The following is a 26,935-nucleotide window of genomic DNA, read 5'->3' as shown; positions in this document are numbered from 1 at the left end:
TTTTTCAACGCGGGAATTGCGCACTAATTACAAACTGTGCAGCAATTATAATCCAAAAGTGTTGCCGTTCTTCAAATGTGTCAGACTAGATCTGGTATGTTTCGAGATTGTACGTAAGTACTTCACCACAAAAAGCTTTTTATATTCGCTGGTGGGTAATTTAAACAGCATGTGCAATTATCTCAAAAGAAATCAAATAGTTCTATCCAAAGACGTGAGTGAGCTTTCGCGCTTAGACAATGCCGGAGAAACGGGGGAAAGCGTTTGTTCGAGATGGCGCATGCCTCTTAAACTTAAGAGGGTTTTGACCTGTAGATACTGCAATCATCTTAATCCTTCCGCCATTAAAGGCGCAGCTGCTAACGCGTGAAAATGAGGAAGGTGCGCGAGAGCTGCGACAGAGCAACGCAGCTGTAGCAATTCGATCGGTTTTCCATTGGGAGGTGGGGCCCACCGGCACTCATTTATGGGAACGGGCAGTTCTTTTTTCTCACCAGAGCAGAGGAGGGAAAAACGAAATTGAAGAGCAAAACTGAAAAACAGGCAAAAGGGGAGAAAATAGGTGTGACAAACCTGCAAGAGTGTGAGATAAAAAGCCAAGAAGGGTTGGTGGTGGGTGAAAGAGGTATGAGGTGGAATTAAAACATTGCAACATTGGCATTCGGTACCGGCCAGACTGGGAACCTAAAGCAGCCCTGGCAATTTTCCAGGACCAGTCACCCTACTTGGCCCTGGGAGCAGTAGCGGCTCGTACAGGTAAGAGCGGTGAGGTGGGAGGGTGGGGGGAAGGCATGGTGGGGTGGGGGGTGGTGTAAGTCCACAGACGACAGGATAAGTAATATTAAATTAATAAATCCACTTACTTTGCGCTCGCTGCATCGCCACGTCGGCGATGCGGGGAGGGCAAAGTAAGTGGTTTTATTTATTTGATATTACTTATCCGGTCGTCTGTCGACTTCCACCACCCCCCTCCTGGCCCGCCCCATCGCTCTTACCTGCCCAAGCCGCCATTGCCTGGGAGGTTGATGCTTGCTTGCTGCTTTTATTACTGGAGGCCGATATTACAGCATTATTTCAAAGCCTGCCCCCACCCCTGCAAAATCAGTCCCCACCCTTCCAGCCTCCCGGTAAAACATCCGATGCACCGAATGACCAGTTCGGTCCTGGTATTCGGCACTCCTGATATGACAAGACCAGTCATGGGCTTCCGAGCAAAAGTATGGGGATCGGCACTTATTATTTTACAAATGAATCACGTAATACTTCACTAGCCACAATCTCCCCCATCAATAAGTGGTCCACAGAAGAAGAGTGCCACTGGGGCTGCACCAGAAACAACAGGAATCTCGTACCACCAAGTTGCGGAATTGCCTTTATAGACAACTAACCCTGGGACATCCGAGCTGGCAATCTGGCACAGAAAGGTATCCAGTAAGTGAATGAGCGCAGATGTTATGGAAGTGGTTGCAAGCTCTATACAAATGAGAAGAACACTGTTATATTATAAAAATAGTTGAAATAATTTCCAGGTGAAACTATAACAAGTGGGCAGATGGATGTGATATGAGCATTGTAATTCATTTACTTGCTTTGGAGTTTGGTGAGGAGTTAAATCATAGAATCTTCAAATTGCGTGCAAGACATGCTAAGAAGGAAGAGAGAGGGGGACACAGGTGTAGCAGAGACAGCTTTTTTTGTGAGGACAATGTGTAAAGTTAAGTCGAGGGAGTTATGGGCTGGCAGTGGGCGTTCTGAGAAAGAGAAGGTGTCCATGTACTCATCATAGTGCAGCCTCAAGGGTAGAAAGCGCTTGCAATTTATTTGGGGCGCAGAGGTGCCTCCTGAAAACATAATTGTGTGTTCCTTTTGAATGGTTGAGAGGAGGAGCAAATCTCACACGGGGAGAGGAGAAATTCCTTTTTGCATTCCCTGAGCTAAAAATCATCTTAATGTTGCCTTGAACTTGTGAGGTGTTGAGATTTTTCGGCAGGCAAGGTTGTGGGTCAATTGTTATTGCCTTATAAGTGATCCATCAGAGTTTGAAAGTGATAGAGGCCTGTAGGGCTAGCGAGTGCATGTCTCTCAATTTGGATGTCTCATCATCATTCTTTCTTTTTTTAAGACTTTTGATGATTTGAGAGACCGTATGAAGGACACTTCTAAGTGAAGTAATGTCATACTCAGTGTTTTCAGTAGAAGGGCACTAGCACCACCAAATTTAGGGTGCTCAATTTACTGGTCTCAGAAATGTTGGAATAAGAGCTCGCCTCATAGGATTGAAACGTTTACCCGCCAGAACACTGCATTGTGTCTGCAAAGTATCTTTAGCTCCCTGAGCCGTGCTATGGGTAGTAGGCATTTCCTGAGACCCCCTAGACCCTCTTAGGGGAGCCATTAAACCAGATTGCCTTAAATCCAGAATTTGAAAAAGCACGGCAAATTACCTGTGAGGGTTTAAAGGCGCTGTATTGTAGGCACGGGAGATTAAGTAATTTGCCCAGAATCACAGGATTTTGACACCGATGTCAAGACTCAAACCTGGTTCCCACGGGTTCTGAAGAGGTCAGCTCAGGCCGTTACGCCACATCCTCACCCCTTTCCGCCTTAGCTTTTCTCACTTCCAGTTTAACACCAACATACAGAAATAAGCAATTGAAAGATGACCAGTTAACCTTTGCAAAGGACTTTCCACTGCAGAGGGATGCATGTCACTACATCTTTAGTAACTTTTAAACCATTTGAGATGGAAACAATTTTGTGATTAATCTCCACAATTTGTAGCTCATGATGAATTATGTGACAAATGTGGCATATCTGTAACTATGCAAAAAACGCTGCGGCCGTAGAATCGCATAATTCAGTGGGCTTGCCTATGAATCATGACTTCGATTTTGCCTGACAATTTATAGCCGATTCATAGATTTTAGGGCGGCTCTGAAGAGCACAATGCTTTGGCAGAGCCAGAAAACGGTGTTAGGTGAAGGCTGATGTGAGGCCCTCGTGGAAGTGCACTGGTGTGGGGCGCTGTGCCACTCCCCACCCCGCACGTGGCTAGCACCATCCCATGTTTTTCCGTAGTAGAAAAAAGAGGCAACAAAGGCATGGATGTCAATTCAGCAAAATGCCAGGGGTAGCAGAAATGGCATCAAATGCCCTTTAACATTAATGACGTCACAGAAAGTCACATCCCTCAACTTTCGTCTATGTAGACATCAGAGGACATTATTGACAATAAACTACAATAAGTGTAAGATCAATTAAAAACCCCAAATCTCACTAAAGACAACAAATGTATAGGCTCATTGTGACTTGTACGTTACCTAGAGTGTGACAATGCTATACTACGTAGAGATGTAACATTTCTAAACAGTGAACATATGTCTAAGTATATTTACACAATTAAAATATAACGTCAGTAAACACAATACAAAGTGTCTAGGCATAAGCATGATATGTCCAGTTATGATCTCAGATGTGCAATCTTAGCTACAAGTGCCAGACAGAAACCTCAAACACCCAGACATGGCTTTAATGCCCATGCATAAGTAACATATGCCACGGCACATTCCTCATACTTTTGTTTACCCACCGCTAACAGATCAACAGAGTTGTCACAATGCACCGCAATATTGACAAACATACCACATTAGTTTAGCAGTGCTGAGACATATATGAAACTATCAAGGCAATTATTTTGTTTGCATCATTACATGGTCTCCAAATGAACATACTCTTCTAACACAGCACCTCTATTCTGGGCTACTGCATGCATTTGTACCTCAGTTATTAGCTATCACTAGAGTTCTCACAGTGCATCTCTATTCTGATTTACAGTGCCCTATAGAATCACGGGACCAGGATTTCAAGACGGCGCTTACAAAGCACCTAAATCCTATTGCATCATAGACAAATACAACACTAATGGGAGATCTACAAAGCTCTTATGACACATCTACATCCTGATTTTGAATACACCCTGTATCACATTGTGGAAACACCCACAAAGTTTTTACAATGTGCTTCAAACACAACTTGTAGTATGCCATTCACAGAGCACATAATCTCTGTGTGCAACTTGGCTGATCAGAGGTTACAGTGGCTGTCATACTCAGGCGCGCAACGCCCATTGGGCTCAAAGGGCTTCAGCCTGCCCCGTCGTGTTTGGCAGCCCGGGCTGAGACAGCTTCCCGGGCACATACTAAGCCGCACCGGAGTACTGCGCAGGTCTTTAAACAATCATTTACTTGCTAACGAAGCTTTGTTGTTTTTTCACCCCTTCTTAGAGCCCCCTGCATCTCCACTCTGACTATCGCTGGAAGAATTAGCCCCCCCCCTGACTTTTTTTGTAGCCCCACCGCCCACCCCCGAAATGGGGCTCTAGTTGCGCCTCTGGTCACACCAATATTAGAGTATCTGACACAGAAGGTTCATGTGAATCTTCTTGGCCACTCCTCAACCCCTGAGCAATCTTACCTGGATTGAACCTGCAACCTGAAGGCAAATATTCTTCTCAACATACTCGGGTCAGTTTGCAATTAGCAACTTGTCATTTACTCTCAATACATAGAGATCAGTGCTTGGTGCAGATCAGTAGATACATGGACAGCGAGAATGCTCAAAATCTCTACATAATGGGAAATTAGTGAGAGGTTTAGGTAAATTGGTCAAAATGGATCAGAACCGCTCCATACCTTTTCCTATTTGTCTGTCTGCTCTACCTTTTTTCTCTTGCACCTTGCCATTACTGCTTCTCTCTTTCCATATACTTTGTAGTGTCTTTGCTACTTCCTTTCTATGTATTTATTTCTCTGCCCCTCTGTTCCCTTTACATCTTTTATTTATTAATTCTCTCTTTTCCATAATTTCTTGCTTCCTTCATTTCACTCTATGATTAGGGCATAAAATATGGCTGAAGGGGTCTGTAGTTATGGGCAACAGAATGCAAAAGAAAAGGAAAAATACAGAGCATATGTCCCTCTTACAGAATAGGTATGGAATCAGCAACAGAATTAGAAACTTAACTCATGCTCAATAGATACTGCATGGGGAGCAGCGTTTCAAGCTTCATACACACACAAAACATTTATAGCAATGGCACAAAGAGGGATTAGCAGTAAAAGCTTTCTCACAGATGTGATCCGGGTACATCACTGGCAGTGGCAGTGTAGTCCACACATTGATCAGACTCAGAAGCAGCAGTGCAGATCTCCTTCACACAGACTACAAACCATCAGTGCAAGCTTCCCTGGCACAAAACAGGCACAGACAGCACCTGTGCATGCTACCCTCACAAATAGAACAGTCACTGCACAGGCAGTTTTAGGAGCAGCCCGGGAAGCAGCAGTTCAGACCACCAGCACACAAACCAAGTGCTAGCCTCCCTCACAAGACATGCACTGCATGGGAAACAATATTGCAGGCCTCTGCAACAGGTACAGGATGGAGAGAAGGTCTACTTGATACAAAGCCCTCCACAACGCTGGTCCTGCATACCTCAACCACCGCCTCTCCTTCTACACTCCCACCAGACATCCACGCTCTGCCAAACTGTCTCTCGCAACCATCCCCCCAATCCGCAAGACCACAGCTGAAGGAGATCCTTCTCCTACCTCGCTGTGAAGACCTGGAACTCCCTGCCTCCGCACCTCAGGCAATCACCATCACTCCAGCAAATCAGCAAGGACCTCAAGACCTGGCTCTTTGACTGAACTGCAGATCCTCTCCCCACTCAGCGCCGTGAGACCCTCACGGGTGAGTAGTCACGCTTTATAAGAATCCTGATGGATTGATTGATAAAACAAGTATACCACAGGAATCAGCAGAACAGTCCTCTCTCACTCAAAATGGGTATGGTACAGGCAACAGCAATACAGATCCACCTGGCAAAACAGGTACAACATAAGAAGCAGCATCACACAAAACAACACAGCACAGGAATCAGTACAATAGGTCTACCTCACATAGCAGGTATAGGACAGGAAGGCCTCCCTACAACATACAGACCGCAGTAGAAAATCAGGCCCAGCACTCGAAGCAGCAGGACAGGTGTCTGTCATGCAAACATGAGCGCAGAACAGAAGGAAGCAGAGCAGGTTAACCTCGCAAACCAGATGCAGCAAAGAAAGAAATCAACAATCCCTTTCCATGTTGTCCTTCCTTCCTTGCTCGCATACTCTTGTATCCTTTAAAGATAATGAACAGACATAATGCACAGATGGGTATGATAATAAGAAATCTAAAGATAAAACCTTCTGTTCCACTTCCTAGGTTTCCAAAACATATGCCAATTGCAGGAAGCCCATTTCCAATTACAAGTACCTGTAGCTTCTAATTCCCTCATCTCTCCTTTTAAATCAGTAATGTTCTTAATATATTTATTTAAATCCTCCCTCTTGTCAGGAACATAGGTAAAGCATTGGTGGATCTTTTGACATCTTGCAGACTCTGCGCTCTTTCGTAAGAAGAAAGTCTAACGCAAGACGATTCTGCAAAACCATGAATCTTATAGCTACCATTTCAGTATCAATAGACAATAAGAAACTTGTACTTGTGGCCAATATACTACTATGGTGGACAACTTCAAGATTACGACTACAGTTGGAATCATTGCACCAAAAATGGCTCCCACAATTTCAGCACATGGAGAGCCAGTAACAGCTTCAACCTGGTGGGACACAGCATGGATCACATCATCTAGCCCCTTGCAATAGTCAAGCAACAAGTCATCTTTAATGTTCACAAGCGCATTTGTGGATACTGCAGGCATTACTTAGAAATGTGGAAATTAGTACAGATAGAAGATCAATGCTAGGTTTATATAGGTGCCAAGAGGCACAATGGCAATATCCCTTTAACTAGACATAGCCTTTTATCCAACAACTCTCCCATGCTATTTTTAACAGCATTCTTACAGTGGTAAAACATAACAGTCACATAATGCAATGTGCTGTTGGCACAAAAGCTAAGACTGACTGACGGTGCGTCGTATGACAAGGAACCATTAGTAAGTTATGTTTGTGCATGCAACTACTCTGAGAACTGTGCAAGAGGTTTATGTTTAAATGTGACAACGAAACTGGAGCTTATTTTTCACTAGCACTTTGCCTCAGAGTGCCAAAATGCAGGTGAAAATTTTGTTTTGAGATATATTTTGCGTTCAAATGTAGGAAAAGAAGGCAGTGAGAATGCACCATTCTGCAAGACCACTGTTACACTTTTGCTCACCCATCTCTGCCTCGGTCTGAAACTCACAAGCCATGCGTAAACTGAATCTACTGTCAGCCTTTGAAGCTGCCTACCATCTTTCCAGTCCCTGGTCACAGACCTACAATGGGTACTTGCTAATCTCAGTAGAGTCACAAAAATAACTGTTCTGCTGACACTCATCCCCAAAAAGCATTAAGGTTGCAGGTGGGATGTTAGGCATCATCTCCGCCCTCCGGAACCCCAGCTTCTTCTTGTTTGGATCACAGATATTCAGCGCAGAGGTCATTTGTCAATCTTCGATGTGACTATAAACTTCTTTTAATGTTGATAAATTTAAGCTCTAACGATGTGGGCCAGAGGCTTCTTTGTTCAAGGTGCAATGCCCCAAAATTCACGCCTACTCTCCTTAAAGAAAGAATCAAACCTTTCAGCCTTTTAGAGACATCTAAAAAACTATCTAACGGATGAATTTGATCTACTCAGCAGGGCCAATTTCCGCCTTGATGAGGTGTGTTAGATCAATAGTACCAAGAGGCCTTCTCATGATGGTTCATGATTTTTTTTTTAAATATCAGGTTATAGATAGAGCTCTCTACTGTAAATCACCTTTCCACTGTGGAGTAACCCTTTCATTAAAGGATCCTTATTTTGTAAAGAACCTCAATCCTGTAGAGCAGTGATTCTTAACCTATGGTCTGGGTACCCTTAGGGGTATGTGAGGCAAGGGGCCCGCAACTGTTTTACAAAATTAAATACTACAATGAATACATTACAATTAATAAAGTATACAAATAGAGAAACAATTGTTTTTCTATATTTGATTGTTAATTAAACAAAGCATTACAAAATGTGAGCATTTATTTAGTGTATACTTGTTTTTTTATTTGTTTGTGTATTGTTTTGAGGTTCAAATCATTGATGTTGCTTAGGCAGGGATCCCCGGATTTCAATGATAACTCAGTGGGGAATCCACAGAAGTCAGAAATTTAAGACCCGCTGCTGTAGGACATTCCCCTTTTGTCAAGCAGCTCTCTCGTGTTGAGCGCCTGTTCTTTAACGCACCCAACTCTCTCCGGTATACTGTAACTCGCCTCTGCTTTTAAATCACTATCCTACGAAACACATCCAGCTCTTCTAAGCACATACATATATATATATATATATATGCATTCTGTTTTTTTTTTTCGTTTTCACACTTTGTGTTTCCAACTGGCTCAATAAGGACGAGTGAATTGAATTCTTAGTTACTGCTGCAAGTACAATTAGTTGCAGAGCACTGGAAGTCCAAGATAGAAAACCAGAGCAGTCCACAGCCCTCATCTGTGCCAGGACTCCTAACCAAGGCCGAACATATCTACTCCATCAAGGTATAATGCTACACATAATTAGCAACAGCCAGGGTTTCCTTAACTTGAGGCTCTGCCCTCCTAAGATGCTCCCTTTATTTACCTTTGGTCTAGTCCAGGAGACAGTGGAGAATCCAACTGAGCAGCAGCTGTGGGCCTGGCAGTGTCTGGGCCTTTCTGTGCTTCCAAATTCCGTGGTCTGGGTGGGTCTCCACTTCTTAGGCCTGGATGTACGGTACCACTACTGCCAGAGCCTTCCACGATTGTTACAAGTTGTGGAACACATTCACCTGATAAAGTACTGCTAACTTTAGGGCGAAAAATTGGAATGCGTAATTTTGCGAATAATATACTAGGTTCGGAATCGCTGTTCTTCGATTTTGAATATAGCTGTGACCTCTGATATTTATAACATATAAAAAATAAAGAAGACTAGAGTACATCTGCACTGCCACCTCAGCTCGTACTTCTGTTGTTCTTTCCAATGCACTAAGCTTCAGACCGTTTAAACTTTTTATAAAGAATTATCAGCCATGACATAAGAAATATCATAATATGACTGGAGATGAACTCCGCGGGAAGGTCTTGCTTGAAATGCCTTTTACAAATAGTTGCATTTCACAAAAATCGCTCTCCGATTCCCTCTCCTTCTTAACAATAGGCAACAGGGTTGACCATTTGTACACTGCCAGAGATGGCTGAGAGTGTGCATTTGCTTCTAAAGCAGGATTCGCAGCAGCAGAGGCCAGTCCTTTACTGGCTCAGAGTGTGCATTTGCTTCTAAAGCAGGATTCGCAGCAGCAGAGGCCAGTCCTTTACATGTCGACCGACTGTAAAGCTAAACAGAGCTGCGAACCCTGCTTTTCTTTAGTACGTAGCACTGCTCCTGCTTCTTCTGAAGCCAGGCAGGATCCCAAGAACAATGGCAGGGGTCGCACAGGACAATACAGGGGTCGCAGCCGCGACCCCTGTTGATCCCTAAATGACATCCACGAACAAAGGCGTAAGTAATCTGCAGTCTCTGCGCGAGAGTAGAACGCATACATTAAAATGTTTCTTTAATTGTTGTATTCAATTTTACTGTGCATTTCCAAACAGGGAGCTTTAACTGCGCTTCACACCAGGGCCCAGGAGGCTCTAGCGTTGTAGTGGGACGTGGAGGGGGGGCAAAACCCTACCACCCTTCAGGCACCCCCATACAGCCTAAGGCCTATGAATATCTGACGCAGGAGTCTCGGGGGCCCTTCATCACATTCTGCAGAAGAGAGTCCAACTTTGTTAAGCCACTGTTTCAAAGATGTGACAAAGCCTGCTTGGAAGTGTGCTGTGTGATAATACACCCTCACAATTATGTGCCTCAAAACTCTGGAAGTGAAATCTATGCCTATCTAATATTGTGGAAGCTGCTTGCTTTGTTTTCACAAATGCTTCACCGTGTTTAATACTCAAGGTGTTCCGCGAGCCGCTAGCGTTCACTCTAGAGTGGACGAATGTACATCGAGGAAACAAAGGGAATGTACGGCCTAGAACACATGTGGATTTGGAAAACGGAGCGCTGCAATTGCTGTGATTGCTTGGCACATTCAATAGTGGTTAGGTAAATCAATGGCACTTTAATTTAGCTAAATACCCTAAACGAAAGCAATATGCGAGATCTATTGTCAACAATATCATTAGCAAACGTATCCTTAATCCAAGGTGCTCATCAACAAGGCAACCAGGGCACTTTGCTGTGAAGCTGTTTTCAGCCACATTGTCGTGGTCTTCTGAGTACCTGTGAAGATGTCATGTTGATGATACTGTAACACTGATTCCAGTGCCTGATTTGAGCGGAAGGTTGTAAGTGGAGCCCACTCTTGTTTTTAGAGACCAGCACTTTCTTAATTGAGCCACAAGAGAGGAAGGCAGATAAAGGGGAAAATGTAGGAAGAGAATGATGGAAAAGCAGGAACAAAGGGAGAAAGAAGAGATTAAAAGTAACATTTAAGAGTGAAAAAAATGGGCAGGAAGCCCAGGGTAGTGGCTGAAAGAAGCATGAAGTTGAATCAAGACTAGGCAGCCTTGGTATTCAGCATCCCAATAGTCCTCCGCACTGGCTGCGGGATTCTGAGAAAAACTTTGGCATCGGCCCTCATTATTTTATAAATTAAGCACACTGACCAATTCAGCTATTCAACCTACTAACAGAAGTGCAATCACCCTGTAAATGGAGTATCTCCTGAATACCCCAAAGGGAACACACAGACTGGATCATCCTGCTCCTTTGGCTACTGGAGGATGCAATAAACCAAAAACCTATATTGATGATATCAACAACCCTAAGGTCATAGAGTTATGTTCTTTTGCCTTTGGAAGCATGTGACTTCAGTCTACAAGTCACCGGGTTGCCCTATATTAAAAAACAGAAACCTCCCTAAAAAAATGTTGGTCTTCAATTAGATGTTTTTGAAGGACAACTAGGCTCCTTTGCATGCATCAGCGGGCTTTCAGCACTCTGTAACCTATGATGATGTTCAAGAATTTCATTGAGATACTAGCTCTGCCATCACATTTATTAACATGGGCAATGTGCCCCAACAAATATGGTGTCATAGAGGATGGGGCTTGTGGGAGAAGTCCCTAAGTGGGTTTTAATATTTTCTTAGCTATACAAAACACTTCGATTTCGATGGCCACTTTAAGAACTCCACCCTTTGCTCCATATGTTCAGAATCCCTCAGGAATCCATGCTGTCCCCAGTAGTTTTAAACATGTACATGGATATACTTGAACAACGGGCCGCAGAACATGCAGTTACCATGAACTGATATGTCGGTGATGCATAATGCACGTGAGGGTGTCATGGGTGCATGATCTATTTAAACTCAAACACTGCTGTGAGAACAATTAAAGCCTATATCTCTTGAAGATATTGTACACTTACAAGATACAACATTTGGGTTGCATCCTGTGCACCAAGGGGGTAAACATTTCTTTTGAGATGTGGAAGCCTGAACTTGCAGTGAAAACATCTGCCCGAGCCAAATCTCTCTTTGGCCAAATCTCATGACTTCAAACTGGATCCAAACTTCTGCTTAGAACTCCAAATCATAAGCCCAATTGGCCAATTACAAAATTAATATTTCCAGGTTAGACAAAAACCCATTACCTGACTTTAGGGCTGCATTCAGGCGGTACTGAAACAGCTTCATATATGCATGTTGGCCATTCCGAAGGCCAGGTTCCTTCCATGACCTTGACAGAATAACCATGAGTTACTATTTTTGTGAAGTATAGGGTGTGTTGTTATGGTTTTCGCCTTTGAAGAAGCAGTGTGAGAGTAACTGCATCACCCCTTAACTTCAATGTGTGGGAATGCTTAAACTATGGCAGCCTCTTTACATATCTTACATGATATTATTTGGACTTATCTTCATCAGAATGGTACATATCGGTGATCTACAGTATGAGTGTGCATTGGGGTTTTAGCTCACCATCTGATTCTAATGAGAAGACTAAGCCAGCCTGGCTGTGCTCAACCCCCTTATTTGGACTACAACTTTATCAAATTGTGTTATCTTCAGAATGCTGTAGCCTCCAATCCGGTGCAAGCCACTCCTACATCTTAACATAAGGCCACTGATTAGCTGAGAAGAGAGTTGGGCACACAAAATGGATGAGCTCTCCATTTGTGAAATAACATGGTACAGAAGCATGCTGTTACAAAGTGTGCTATCACTAGTTGTACTGAAGGGGCAGAGATTCATATCAGCCTGAGATATGTCAACCAAGATCATTAGGGTAAACTCTGTCTGGCTAAAAGCGGCAGTGTAAAAATCGATTCTTAAAGCAATTCGGGAAATGTCCACATTTCTCTCACACGTATGGGCTTCTTTATGCTTGGGGAAGTGACACTTTGATAAGTTGGGCACAATGAGAGGGATCCATGCTGGATCCAAAAACTAAAATTTCCTAATGCAAAAAAGCTTACTCTTGACTATGTCTTCTGTGTTAAGGCTCGAAGCCTTGAAAAGACGGTGCAGAAGGTGGTATTTCTACAAGGTAGGAAGAAGATCTGTTTAATTTGGCTTTCCTGGTATAACTTTTCCAAGTCATTGCCTTAACTGGAATGTATCCATCTCCAGTGCTAAGAGGACGTGTTAAAAAACACTCCTGCCTTATCCCCTGATTTGTACCTGTGTTAAATACATTGGTCAACATCTTCAGCTATCATTGCCGTCCGGCGCACACACACAAACAAAGCGCACACCCATGAGCAAGCATGAACAATGGGTGTAAGTTAAAATATAAAATACGTTTAATTTCTTGTCATGATCAATGTCAGATGCCTTTGTTTGTTAGGAAAGTTACCAACTGGTCTAATTCTAAATACTGCAGACATACTTATCAATAAATATGCAACCATAGGTATTATTTAATGCATCTCATTTATGTATTTAATAGTTGAGGGAGTCCGTGAAATTAAATAAAAAAAACCTTTATAACCGTAGCTAATAATGTATACTCAAAACTATATTTAAATTTAATATATGCAGGTTTAGCTCTGACTGTGATGCTGGTTGCATCCAATTGCTTTTTAGTTCACCTTGCGAACCATCCCGCCAGCAGAAGTGGGATACTGAAACAGAACTGAGCCCTTCTTTCACCGGATAAATGTGAAGGAAATCCTTTAACCAATTTATACTTAATCTAATTTAAAGAAAACGCCACAATTTAATTTAGGGAATATCGGGGACCAGAAACAAATTATAAATCTCTTTGAGGTTTGTGCTGCTAAATATGATTTGCACTGAAGTCAATTTATGATTTGCTAACATGGCCGTGGATTGGAGCGATGGTAACTGCGATAATGTCGAACACATTTATGAATGACTTTCCTGTAAAAGTTAGTGGAAAATACATACAAATAATTAGGAGTAAGACAATAATGGGAGAACATCACATCTGGCAACACTGCTCTCTCACTTCATGAGTAGTAGCTGATTACTTAGAAATCCAAAACATTGACATTTCAATTCCTAGCTCCTATCCCCACAAATCTAAACTCTTTTTTGTCCAAATATCTTTTAATTAAGAGTTTGCTCATGTTTCTGATTTACGTCAAGGTTAAGTATTTGAGCTTCGAGTTCGGCAGCTATGATTTGTCTTAACCTGTCCCATATGACCATAGCACCAGATAAAAGTGGGTTAGAAAGATTCAAGAAGAGCAGCATGTTTGTTGGAACAAGGTGAAGAGGTAGATATGAAAGATGCAGTAGACATTACATTGGAGTACTGGGAAGCAACTAAAGGACAGGTTTCTCTTGAACAGGGAACCTCTTGCGGACAACAATGATTTGAATAAGAAACATCCAGAGAAGCACCAGAAAGATGAGAAAATAGCACCTTATCTGTTGAATATTTCTCCAGAGAACAATAAAAACAGAAGGTAAAAAAGATCTCCATAACTTATCCATATTGTAGAGAAAACCGGATTAAGATGTACCCGTTTCTATCTAGGTAGGTGGAACAAGGTCAGGCAAACAAGGAAGATACGAGTTAAAGGTTTTAGTATGTTGAAAATAACTGACCTGCATATTAATACTTATTTATTTATGAGTTTTATATAGCACTGGCAAGACCTGAGGGTATCAGAGCACTTTAATCAGTATATGTTTACATCAAAATAACGAGTCTAATCAAATCAAGAAAGTTAGATCAAGTTCAAACTATGGATGTGCATAGTGGAGGAGAAATAGTAGGGGGGTCCAGGGAGAGCAGAGGCTAGAGATGCTGTCTCATTGGGCAAATGGTAAAGGTAACCACTGGACCTGAAGTCCACTTGGACATGAAGAATCCAAACAACTCTTTCGGGGCTACTGAACAACTCGTAGGAAGGACCCCAAAAATAACTCATTTTACTGAAATCTTCTTGAAGGACCCATTTCTATCTCAGATATTGATAAGACAAGAACAGACAGGCCTAATAGTAGAGTCACAAGGCTTCTTGTATTCTGTTACCAACAATTTAAGATGATTTTTTCTTCTCGATACCAGAGACATTTTTTTTCCTCTTTCTATTTCTAAGGGAAGAGATTCAGGTTGCGAATGGTGAATATCTTTAAAGGATTTGGTAGAAAGTTGATTGTGTGAAGAGTGTCTTGTGGTTGTACACATTGGTACAGAGGCAGACTCACCCCTACACCGCACCAAAAGTACCAGATAAGTCATAAAAATGTCATTCTCGTTTGACAGTCTGCTACTTTCAATCCAGGAAGTACCAATGGATTTGCCATACCAAAGAGTTGAACACCATAACTGTAGGTTTTCCCTTAGGGAGATGCTAACTGAAGACTTATTTCAGAGGGCCGCAAGACCTAGAAGCAGAGCGTTCTGGAACCGGGGTAGTGACCTTTACAACATTACAGAAGTACATTTGCTGATATAGTGCAGCCCCATTTTACTAAAATTGAATTACCTGTATCCTAATCCAAAATCTACTGCAGTTCTAAAGGGTTAGGAGTCAATTAAACAACCTTGATGCTGTGCTTTCGAAATATGAAGAGGAATTTAATGAGTAAACGTCTCAAGACAGGCGACATAGGCTTGCTGTACGTCAGCGGCTGAAAACTGTTTTCAGCAATTAAAATGATCACTTGACACCGGCTGTCCACCCTAAGCAGCAAGGGTGTCTAAGAATTTTTTTTCTAGCCAATTATGTCAAGGAAATGGAAAATTTAAAGTGAAGCCTGGCAACATGTCTAAAATGTACACCATCATCTATACCCACAAGGGGAAAACTACACTTAAGGAGCAATTCATGACTGCCTCACTCAAAAAAGTATGACCTTGGTGAGGGTGGCTGGTGATACATATGAGGAAGAGCGCCATGACATGCGGATGCATATACAATATAAGGCAACTGCTTCATACATTTTCAAGAAGTTGCATCTTCTTGAGACACGTTCATAACAGGAAAGCATCCGAACCAAAGGAGGAGGAAAATCTGGACCTCACAGTAATAAAGTCTATTGAATGAGCTACACATAATGTTATTCTGACTGAAACCATGTCCATATCATTAAAAATCAAGGCTGGGATGAAGATCCTTTTTTTAGCAGTCGCACCTAAATCAGTGGTAGTCACAGTTCCATAGAAACCTTTGAGTAGCATGCCCTGAGCGACTTCTGCTCCTTGACTATGCACCACGATTTTAACTATTCCTTGCCCTATCAAAATACAAAGCCTAATTTTAGATGCCACAGTCTTTTTTTAAAGTTATAGAAAATGTTGAAGCAACTATTATGATAACAAAATCGTCCACCATCCTCAGTAAGGGCTCTCACTGCAGCAGCTAGGGACCCCTAAATTACCGTACACTATGGCACCTTTAACATTTTGTAATACTACATTTAAACCTTTGGCAATTTTCAGTCAAGGAAGTAAGATATAAAACTTTCAACATTCCTGGGTCTCAGCAGACTGAGAAAAGCAAACACAAACCAAGGCAGAAAGGAAACACCCTTCCTTACTTTTTTCATCATCTTACATTGGCGCACCATTTCCTACTTTTATTATATGGGGTATATATATATTTGTTTCTAGTAACATTTGCACATATTTTTTAGTATTTTCGATAATTGACTGAAATAAATCAGCTAATGTTGCTTTTTTGGGATGCTTCCTATGCATCTGATTGGACTGGGAAGCATGAAAATTCGAAAATAAATTATGTTGCGAGATCCTTCACATAAGTAAAGAAATTGTATCCTTGATGAATATCCCAGGGAATCCCATGGTGAAGAAAAGCTAGACACAGAAGAGCAAGCAGAAACAAAAGAAGAACAATGGAACATCCGTTTTCATTTAGAAAAGAAGAAAGGTGAGCGGAATACCTGGTAAGCACATTAAATGAAGTCAACTGAACAGAAGTGCTATGCATCTCAGTGACTTTAGATTAATTGGTTTGAAAAAGTTCAAGGGTCCTTTATCAAAATATCTGATGCTAACTAAGTCTACAAGGGCCAACTGATATTGGCCAATAAAATGCCTACTTGCTTAGTAAATTTCATTCATGCCGCATGCTTCCTCCCTTCATCATTAACACCTGCAAACATAAGGCATTATTTCGAGTTTGGCATATGTGGACGTCTGCCCAAAAGAGCCAGATGCCCCCCTCCACCCTATTTAGTGTACAGGGCCACTATGCACCCTAATAGGACGGACGGGATATAAACCACTGTATGGCAGATTCCTCACAACCACTAAACTCCAAATAAGGCCCGTGAAATGGATTTCCCACTATGCACGTGGGTTCTAATTACTAAATGTGTAACATAAAAGAGTGACCCTCCCGAAGCTTGTCGGTCACGTTCTCAAAGACATAGATATAATTTAAGCAAATGGACTGTCACTAAACCTATATAACTAATGCACGCACACATTGTTATAGATACACTCTTCATATATGGCTGATTCGTTAAAAAAGCAGCAATTTACCGCAGTGAAAAAAATAATAACAGTGATGAAATTCTTAAGGATGATACCAATGTCATAACACTAACCCCATAAATGACTAGTTGCCCCTTCCATCACATACAAAATAAAAGCTGTGTTTATCGAATTAAAGCAGGATAGATGGAAGTAAGCTGGAGCTGGGGGTAATATGTGCCTTGCGCTGGGAGTGTCTAACAAAGAAGAGCCTTTTGCAAAATTCAAATGACATGAAAACATAGCCCTGTAATGTATTCAAAAGACTGTTGCAAAACTTTACCATGCAATTATTAGAAGATTATAGAACTGCCTCAGTGCTTCTGCACTGTGTTTAATAAGCTGTACGTGTGAGGAGTCATAAATGAAACTGCTAATATTTCTGCGTCTCAGGAGGGGGACAGGAGGTGGTTACATTATTTTGAGCTCAAAACGGATTTGGGGGTTGTCTGTGTCTTGAATCCTAACTAAGAACAAGCAGTAACGCAATTTTATTCCTTGTTGCTTTCAGGGAGTATTACTTTTCCAAAGACAAAATGTCTGCCAAGCCTGCTCACCATTCATATTTTTGAAGATGTTTAGAATAGGGAGGATCTGACGGTAATACGGCACCAATGCCTCTCCCACCATGTCTGCGGAAACGACCAGGTGCTGCAGGACTTTCAACGTGGTACAGATGACCTGCCGGTTGCGGATGTTCAACGCATCTGGAAATTGAAAAAAAAGAGAAAAAAGGGGGCAAAGGGATAATTAATTTCTACCATGGAAAAGAAAGGGGCAAGAGGAAGGGAATCTCACACGGACACATTTAATTAAATTGAGCTTTGTTGGGGATTGTTAAAGAGCCTTTGTTAGCCAGGCTTTGAAAAATCCAAGAGACTCATTGCGGCTGAGATGGTATAAAACACTGCCTTGTCCTAAATCGCCGGGTTCCCAGAATTTGTGCTGACTCCTCATCCACCCCCCAAGAACGCGCCTTGCTTATTCGATCTTGGAGACCATGTTAGTAATCTTTGCCAGAAGAAAGGCCGTACTAGCCGGTACCAATGGGGTCAGTGGAAATGAGGAGACGCCCTGCGAAGGACGACAACAGATACATCTGGTACTGCAACAATTGGCCTATTTGTAAATTCACAACCATTCAACTCCAAATCCCTGCATTCCATATAAATGGCAACTCCTGTTCCTCGGAGCACCAGCACAAAGAGACGAATGTTTGCGAGAAAGACTAAGAAATAAATCTGTGGGCTGTCCTTAAAAGAAAAACACTGCACAGTCAAAAAGTGTGGATTCTTTCTTGCCTACATGAGATTTTTGTGTGGTTGCAGCTGAATGTTCGTATGGCCCCCAGTTTTGCAGTGGTTCAAAAACCTATTTTGTCCTCATTCCTTCGTTCTCTCTTTCTTGCTATTTTTTACATCTACAATGAAAGCTTGACAACATGCAAAATGGTGAAATAAAACACTTTATAAATATAACAATTCAAAAACAGTTTTGTTTTTCACAATTCACTTTGTTCAGTTCAGAGGCAACTCACATTTTGCTGGATACTAATTGAGAAATGTAATTAGGATTCAAGAAATGAAGGTTTTGTATAAATATTGGTTCTGTCACGCTTGGGCTTCATTTACACATCCTCTATTTGTAACAGGACCTCCTACCCAAGCCCAATTTATGACAAATGTGAATCAAACAATAAATTGAATCTTGCTAACAGTTACAGGTTTAGATAATGTATCTTTACCTAAAACCGTAAATGTCCTTATTTCCCAGCCCAAGCAAACATTTCTCTCAAATCGAGGCTCGCTCCCTCCTTCTATTGGGCTGCATGTCTGAGATAATTACATGCACAAAATCCCTGGCTTCACTCTCAATAAAGATTAATCCTGCACTCTCAAACAAAATCGAGAAGAGTGCCGAATTTGAACTAAGATTCTTGAGTGATTCTTACATCAACAAGACCTCAAGAAAACTGTCCATTGCTCATATACATGTAGTATATATGCAGATGTGCAGAGTGGTATATGCTGTTTATTGCCATTTAGAGTGTGGTGTGGCTCCATGAATCACACACAAGAGACTAAGCCTCAAGTGAGCTATGATGCATTTGCCTCAACCATGCCAATAAACAGCATATTTAATTTCTTTGTGGGACATTGTATTCTCTGTATCCAGATTTTTGCCATGGCTAGATGTTGCTGTCCTTCATCTTACTAAATCTATACTCCCCTAAAAAACTAAAGTAATAAGCGGGTTTAAGTTAGGCAAATATATAATAGTGGTGTGGTAAATGAAGATGCAGTACCACAAGTGGTTTTACAAAAAATAGTTCTGAAATCCTTAAGTTAAGGTGCAACCTTCCCATTGTGTCTCAAACACATCATTCTATGTCAACCTTAACCCCCACCCGTTATTACTTGAAAAGACTTGGCAATGTGTTTAAGAGACTGACTGATTATTTTTATAGGGGTGTGAAAGGTTGCATGATAATTTTATTAAAGTGGCACTATTGACCATGTTAAATAGCTGTATGGGTGCATGATGGTGGGCGTATTGGTATAGACCAGAGGTGGTGGTGTTGGTGTGTGTTAGATGTGTACATGTCATACATCTAACACACACCAACACCGTGTGGTGGGGGTTTGTGTGTACTGCTCTATAATTGTGGCTGTGCGGGGTATATGATGTATGTTATGTCACCTCTGTCATTACTCAAGTAAGCTTGCAATGGTATGTGTTTGAATGGATTGTTCAGTATGTTTGCAAGGGTGTAAAAGTATGTATGATTGTGTGACTAAAGTCGTAGGAATGCGCTGTAGAGCACTTATAAATGGTGGCTGTGTGGGTTTATGATGGCTATCTTGGAATCAGGGCCGGACTGGGAACAGAAACCGGCCCTGGCAAACTGCTCAGCCACATGTTGATTATTAGTATGGATGATGTGTATGTTGAAGCTTGATGGGGGACTGTAATATGATGGAGGGTCTGTTGTAAGATGGTGGAAATGTTGGTGTATGATGTGGATTTTGCTGATGTACGATAATGGGTGTATTTTTGTACGATGATGGGTGTGTCTGCATGTAATACTGACTCTGTGGCTGTATGGTGGTAGGTGTTTTTGTGTCAGATGGCGATTCTGTAGATGTATGTTGGAGGAGGAATATGAGTGAAAAAAATTCCTTAGTCGAAGCAAAATTACTACTGGTCTTCTAAACTCAAATCATGTGTAAACAAACCTTGTAGGCTGCTTGATAAATTTGTAATAAGGTAGTTGCACTATTCAGTGGTGGTGCATTCCTCAGTGTACTAGTGGACTTCTGCAAACATACTACCTCACTGAACTGGAACTAATGCAGCTAATTTATTTTGGGAGGAATGCAAAAAAGTAATGATCAAAAGGTTTAAATTAATCTCAACCACTGGTAACTACTCAGGCTTCATCCCAGTCCATTGTTTTTTTGCCCACTTTGCCATCTCAGATAAGAATCAGTCATATGCAAATCAACCTTCGGCCTGCTCCAATAGGAATAGTCTAGCCTGAATGACCATGCCAGGTCCTTTCTGACAACAAGAAACCTCAGACTGGTTTCAGCCTATTTGGGTCTAGCCAGTCCAGTGCATCTTGGTTCTAATAGTACAAAGAGCATGGAACCCACATCTGAGCATAATCTTCGCACTTAGTGTGCTGTACTGAAGAAGACAAGACATGATGGGTAGAATGCTTGAATTAGCCTCAGTAGCTGGTAATTACTTGAGCTGCATCTCAGTCCATCTCTTTTTGTCCACCATGCCACCTCATGTATGAATCAGCCCGTGCAAATCAGCCCTGGTCTTGGTCCTTCTGCAACAGGAACAGTCCAGCCTGAACTGCTAAAGAAGGTTCCCTCTGAACTGGAACACAAGCAACCTTAGACTGGTTTTGGACTATTGGGGCCTTGTTATCATGGTTCAGCTTTGTTCCAATAGCAGTGAGCAAGGTACCCACATCCGGGTATACCTGTCAAACTCAGAGGGTCAAGGAATACAAAAAAGCAATGTTTGGACTCTGGTTATACTTCACTGATGAGACCCAAGGAGCTCCAGTCTGAGTTTGCTTGTTTTTCCATCTAGAGGGCCCTGGTTTGGCAGTTTGAGCTAGACTATTTCTACTGGATTAGTACCAAAACTGTTTTGCATAGTGCTAGTCTCTGTATAGAGTTACATAATGTGTGAAAAACGATGGTCACGGATGCAGCCCAAAAGACTGCCAGTGGCTGAGATTAATTCAAGTATTCCATCCATCACTTTGCTCTTGTTGCATTAGATGAGCTAAGGGACATTTATGCCCATTCGTAGGTTCTGTGCCACATGATTTAAGCTTTACATTATTGACAAGACCCAAGCAGGTTGAAACCAGTCTAGGGTTGCTTGTATTCTCCTCTGACGGGTACCTGGTCTGGCAGTTTGGCTGGACTGTTCTTACTGGATCAGTACCACAACGGATTTGCATATGATTGGTTTAAGTCTAGAGTGGCAGAGTGGGAGAAAACATTGGACTTGGATGCAGCCCGAGCGACTGCCTCTGATTGAGATTAATTCAAGCAGTCAATCCATCACTTTGTTCTTGTTGCAGTAGATGCTCGAAGTGTGACGAGTATGCCCATATTTGGGTCCCATGCTCACTGACCCACAGGACTCAAGCTGTACTTCACTGACGAGACCCAAAAAAGTCAATACCAGGCTAGGGTTGCTTGTGTTCCTATCTGGAAGGAAACTGGTCTGGAAATTCATGCAGGACCAGTAATGATTTGCATATGACAGGTCTCTGGCGTAGTGAGTATATAATGAAGGTCTGTGGTTTGGCCTGAGCTATTACCAGTAGCTTAGGTTAATTTTAGTAGCGGTTGCCAGCAAAAATTACCAGAGGGGGCAGGGGAAGGGGGGGGAGGGCTAGAAAATTAATAAAATGAGCTGTGGCAAGGAAAAAAAATAAATTGACTTACATGGCTGCCGGCCGTAGACTTGCCTCCATCCTCTTCTGTTCCAGCAGGAATCACACACACGCTCCCCTTAGCCAATCAAGACGCTACTGTCATCATGACAGCAGCGTGGTGATTGGTCTGAGTGCCGTGGTTTGGCACTCAGACGGGGTCTGTGAGCCTGTTTATGTTCCTCACCAGGCTGTGCATTATAGCCTGGTGGGAAACTTGCAAAGTGCGCATGACAGTTTGGCCGGCCCAAGACGACCTGCCAAAATGTCATGCGCACTTAACTGTCCCAACTACTCCTCCCCTGCTGACTGTGACAACAGCCCTGCCCCGTAAACCTCCCTCAGTGGAAAAATAAAATGATAATGTTGTGTTATTACCATTTTATTTCTCATTTTTTTCGTTTTTCGACAGTGGGGTGGCGCGCCTCCGCCTTAGCGGAGGAGTCGCTGCTGATTAATTCAAACATAGCACCAATGACTGTTCTTGTTTTAATTTAGTATGTGAGGCACATTGACAGGGTTCCTATGAAACATGAAGTCGGGACCGGGCAGGCTTTGAGATTTAGGTGGTACAAGCACCTGCAGAATCTCGCCTGAGTCTGCAGGGTGCAGCTGAGTGAATCCTCTGACCAAATCCTGTAAGGAAAAAAAAAGCACGTGCGCGCTTGACTGCAGTCACAACCACAGAGAGAAGTCATCTGGTTGGCACGCTAAAAGACACATCTAATCCAATTTGAATGAAAAAAGATAAATGTTCTTCTCTGACTATGAAAGAAAGCAAACGCTGGCAACACGCACTGGCAAAATAACCGAACCAGGTGCTAAATGTTGATGGACTTAAAACAAAACGAGTCAAACTGCAATTTGTTGTGCAATGATGGTCAAAACCTAAGAACTTTCCACCGTTTATGGCACTCACAATATTGCCGAATACGGACGACATAATTTAGTAATTCATCAAGGGTTATACTAAAGCCAGCAAATTATTTCAATGGAAAAAAATCGCAAAATACAGCTGGGAAAGAAAACGGAACGACAAAGAGGAGGAAAAAACAGGCAGCCAAACCTCAATTTTTACAGGTGAATAAAACTAGTTCAGAACCAAAGTGCACGGAAATCAAAAACGCAAAGATCTGTAAATCAAGACTAAAGAAAAATAGTACGTAGATGTAAATAAAGATAATTAGATAGCGTGAAGAAAGAGAAAGAAACTGTTTAAAGACAAAGCCACGCACAAGAGAACTCGGGAACAATATCTCTTTGTTAATAGGTTAACTGTTGGTCTTTACACACCTAGCTACTATTACTCGGGCCTGATAACAGCGTCCCCTTGCATTCCATTATGCACAGTGCAACATAAACCACAAACACTGGGGCACTTCTAGTACAGATCTTGTTGCCCTCACACACCTGTTAGGGTGTCATGCTTCATCATTGGGCGTGCTCCTCGTCGGACCGGCGCTGCAATGTCCGACGGGCCTGGTGGCTTCTTTATCGGAGATCTTTTGATCTGAGTACGCCGTTTTGTATGAAGACCATGTGAATGATTGTGGAGGGTAATAGCTCCTAAGAATGTGGGGATTCAAGAAAAATTAAAATAGGCCCTGGCCCCTCGATAGTTTTAATAAGGTTAGGTAGGGCTGGGACTAAATAAAACCAGGGAGGCTACTTATGTGATGCAAGGTATCAGGGTAGCCTATAGTTGACAGGGGTCAACATGTTTCGTGTCACAGTGCTCAAGATCGAGCGACACTTCTTCAGGACCGTGGGACCAGTAATGAATTCGTATACCTCAGTTTCTTATAACGGGGTATTGCAGGTCAACCACATACCATCTGGACCTAAGTATGGTACAGAATATAAGGCTCCGCCTAAACAGAAGGAGACAAAAATATATATAGAGGACAAGCATAAGCCACTCATTTGTAGCTAAATCAAAAGTGAAGGGTCCAGAAGTCAAAATGCGGTGTCTCTTAACTCCTTCAAGGGACCATCATTTCTACTCAACAGTAACGAACTTGTTAGAGAGAGGACAATAAAAGAAGTTGTGACTAGTACATAAAAAACACAACCAAGTGAGCTCAAGCAGTGATACAAAACTCTATTCTCCTTAGAATTACAATATAATGGAACAACCAAAATTCGCAATATAAATCTTACCTCAGAATGAGGGGTTCAAAGCTTCATAGGTAAAGGAGTAGCAACCGGACCACTGGAACGGTCCCACTAAGGTAAAGATATAAGCATCGCAAAATATCATGCTATACAACATGTAAGTGAAATACTCTATCTCTATCAAGAGCGTGAGATGTGTTAGCTCAAGGTGGTTGGTACGCTACTTTGTATCACTAGGCTCTCTCCTCATAAAGGGCTGTCATGAGAAGTGCTGTGGGTTGGTACATCTAGTACACTGTGATAGCGGTTGATGACCAGAGATGGCGGTGATAAGTATGGAAATCCAAGGCTGTGAAATAGTACCATGTGACAAGGACTGCCGTGGTGGGATGGTCCAAACTTGAGCAGAGTTTTTTTATAAACGTAAATATATACTCAAGATCGCAACTCAGTCTGATACCTCTCGTGTAATCCCAACGCAATGCACAATGTTGATGGGAGGTGTGTTTAACGATGTGCTAAATCACCATCTAATAGTGCATAATAATAAACTCCGTCTTTTAGTGCATGATAATATATTACATAGTGAATGGTTGTTCCTTAAGGGTGGCGTGTAGCATACAAGTCGACCCCAAAGGCGAGTTCGTAGTGCTCGTATCACCCGCTGCTAGAGTTCTGGTAAGGACTCAGTGGTCAAACCGACCTAAACGTCGAGTGCATGGTGCTCATATCACCCACCGTCAGAGTTCCGGTGAGGAATCAGTGGCGAACAAGTTGCAGGCAGATAGCGTAAACAATCACTTACCCAAACGTTGGCGGGGGGGCAGGCCAAAACAGGACGTGTCTGCTCCTCACCTGGATATTACCGGTGTTGGATTCACTTCCTTTATATACCCTCGAGTCAATGGCGTAATCTCGCGAGGTTGCGGAGGGCGCCATTTTGTCACACGAGGGTTGCCTGACCTTGGATATCGAACGCTATAACAAGCTGATCGATGTGGGACACGGAAGATACATATGTTGTAAGACATATGTATTTCTAGACTATTAAGGCGTGGATCCAGATATTCAGACTGGTATATAATACCACATAGGAAAATAGGTTACTAGATGTTATTAGTAACTAAATAGACAGCAGTGAGCCCAGATGGAGCTGGAGACTGGTATATTAAACCTTATAGGGAAATAGGTTTTCCTGGTAACTGTATCATCAACAGTATATAGTCAGCAGTGAGCCCAGATGGAGCTAGAGACTGGTATATAAAACCTTATAGGGAGATGGGTATTTTTGGTAACTGTAACATCAACAGTAAACCCGCATGGATCTTGTCTAATCAGAATGTGTTACAAAACTATCCAGAGTGGGAAATGTAGATAGTTAAAAACATAATTTATGTGTAATTAACACAAGATGTGGTGTTGTGATGACATTCAGGGTGCATGAACATAATGATGTATATGTTAGTTCAATCAACATATAGAGACATGGGTGGTGTGGTACCAATGGAGTCCATGCATCATAGTCTCGGTAGTGGAGGTGTAGTGCTTGCAGAACCCTGTAAGTGGAAATATTAACACATAAGTTCTGTCCATGGAATTTCGTCGTTAAGACCCTTTTCCTGTGTTGATAAGCGAAAAATCCATCTCTGTTCAGTTTCAAAGAGTTTTTCCTGAGACCATGAGGGATTACTTTCAATCACGGTCCAGTATAGGTCATTGTGTCCGTGCGGATGAGTGAGATAGTGTGTACTCAATTTAGTCGTGGATCTCCCACACCGTATATTGCTGCGGTGTTCCATAATTCTTGTCTTTACTGGGCGTGTTGTCATGCCGACGTATCTTAGTTTACAAGGGCAAGTAATTAAATAGACGCAGTTGTGGGAGTTGCAGTTAGTATGATTTTTCTGAGTCCAGACTTTTCCTGTTTCAAGAGTGAGTTCTTTAGTTGTCTTTGTAAGATCACACACTCCACATTGTCCGCAGGGGAAGTGTCCACGTACGGGATTCATATCCCACAGGGTCCTCTGTTTTGTTTGTCTTCCTGTCTTGGGACGAGTGTGCACTATGATGTCACGTAGGTTACTAGTGCGTTTGTTGGCAAATCTTGGAGGGGTTATGGCCACTTTTCCCGTAGTTAGGATCTTCCAGTTCTTTTTTATAATCTTCTGGATCGTGTTAGATTCTGGTGTGAACGTAGTCACGCATATTAGTGACTCTTCGGTTGACTTGATTCTAGGTTCCAACAGAGATTCTCGGTTGTTGTTTAGTGCTCGCTTGTATGATCTTTTTACAATAGATGTAGGGTAATCTCGAGCCTTGAGTTGGTGACTGAGAACAGCTGCTTCCTTTTTGTACTCACTGGTTTTTTCGCAGTTTCTGCGGAGACGGAGGAACTGTCCAAAGGGAAGGTTATCCCTTAAGGCCTTTGGATGATAGCTTCCATATAATAGTAAGCTATTACGATCTGTTGGTTTTTTAAAAGTCCTAGTTGACAACTCACCATCTTGTAAGGTTATGGTCAGGTCTAGGAAGTGGATCTCTGTGGGTGAAACAGACCGAGTGAACTTTAAATATGGGTCCAGAGAATTCACCCATGTGAAGAATCTGTCACACGTCTCACTATCGCCTTTCCATAGAATCAGGATGTCGTCTATGTAGCGTTTCCACAATACTATATTGTCACAGAAGATGTTATCTGTCATGTGTAGATGTTCGAAATTAGCTACATAGAGACAGGCCAGACTTGGAGCAAAGGTGCTGCCCATACAAGTACCTTGGGTTTGGTGGAAGAACTGGTCTTTGAATTGGAAGTAGTTTTCACACATAGCTA

At 42.2% G+C, this 26,935-nt stretch overlaps 1 protein-coding gene and 1 long non-coding RNA gene across 3 annotated transcripts in view; one reads left to right on the top strand and one right to left on the bottom strand.

Moving 5' to 3' along the window:
• The window catches only part of PACRG (parkin coregulated), a 1,191,188-nt gene that overhangs the window by 403,350 nt on the left and 760,903 nt on the right, over positions 1-26,935 (bottom strand). The window contains exon 4 of the mRNA XM_085612225.1: positions 17,579-17,728. Within this exon, the coding sequence (XP_085468351.1) occupies positions 17,579-17,728 (150 nt within the window). The remainder of the gene's footprint in view (positions 1-17,578; positions 17,729-26,935) is intronic.
• On the top strand, positions 482-17,663 carry LOC146821285 (uncharacterized). 2 transcript variants are annotated; one of them, XR_014963145.1, is made up of 3 exons: positions 482-756; positions 16,319-16,413; positions 17,533-17,663. It is a non-coding gene; the product is annotated as an uncharacterized LOC146821285 (long non-coding RNA). The 2 variants fall into 2 exon arrangements; XR_014963144.1 differs by having other exon boundaries at positions 16,319-16,429; positions 17,533-17,661.

This window comes from Triturus cristatus, chromosome 6 (genome assembly GCF_964204655.1).
Source record: "Triturus cristatus chromosome 6, aTriCri1.1, whole genome shotgun sequence".
NCBI lineage: Eukaryota > Metazoa > Chordata > Amphibia > Caudata > Salamandridae > Triturus > Triturus cristatus.
The sequence above is the reverse complement of the archived record's forward strand: the minus strand, read 5'-3'. Positions and strand labels throughout refer to the sequence as shown.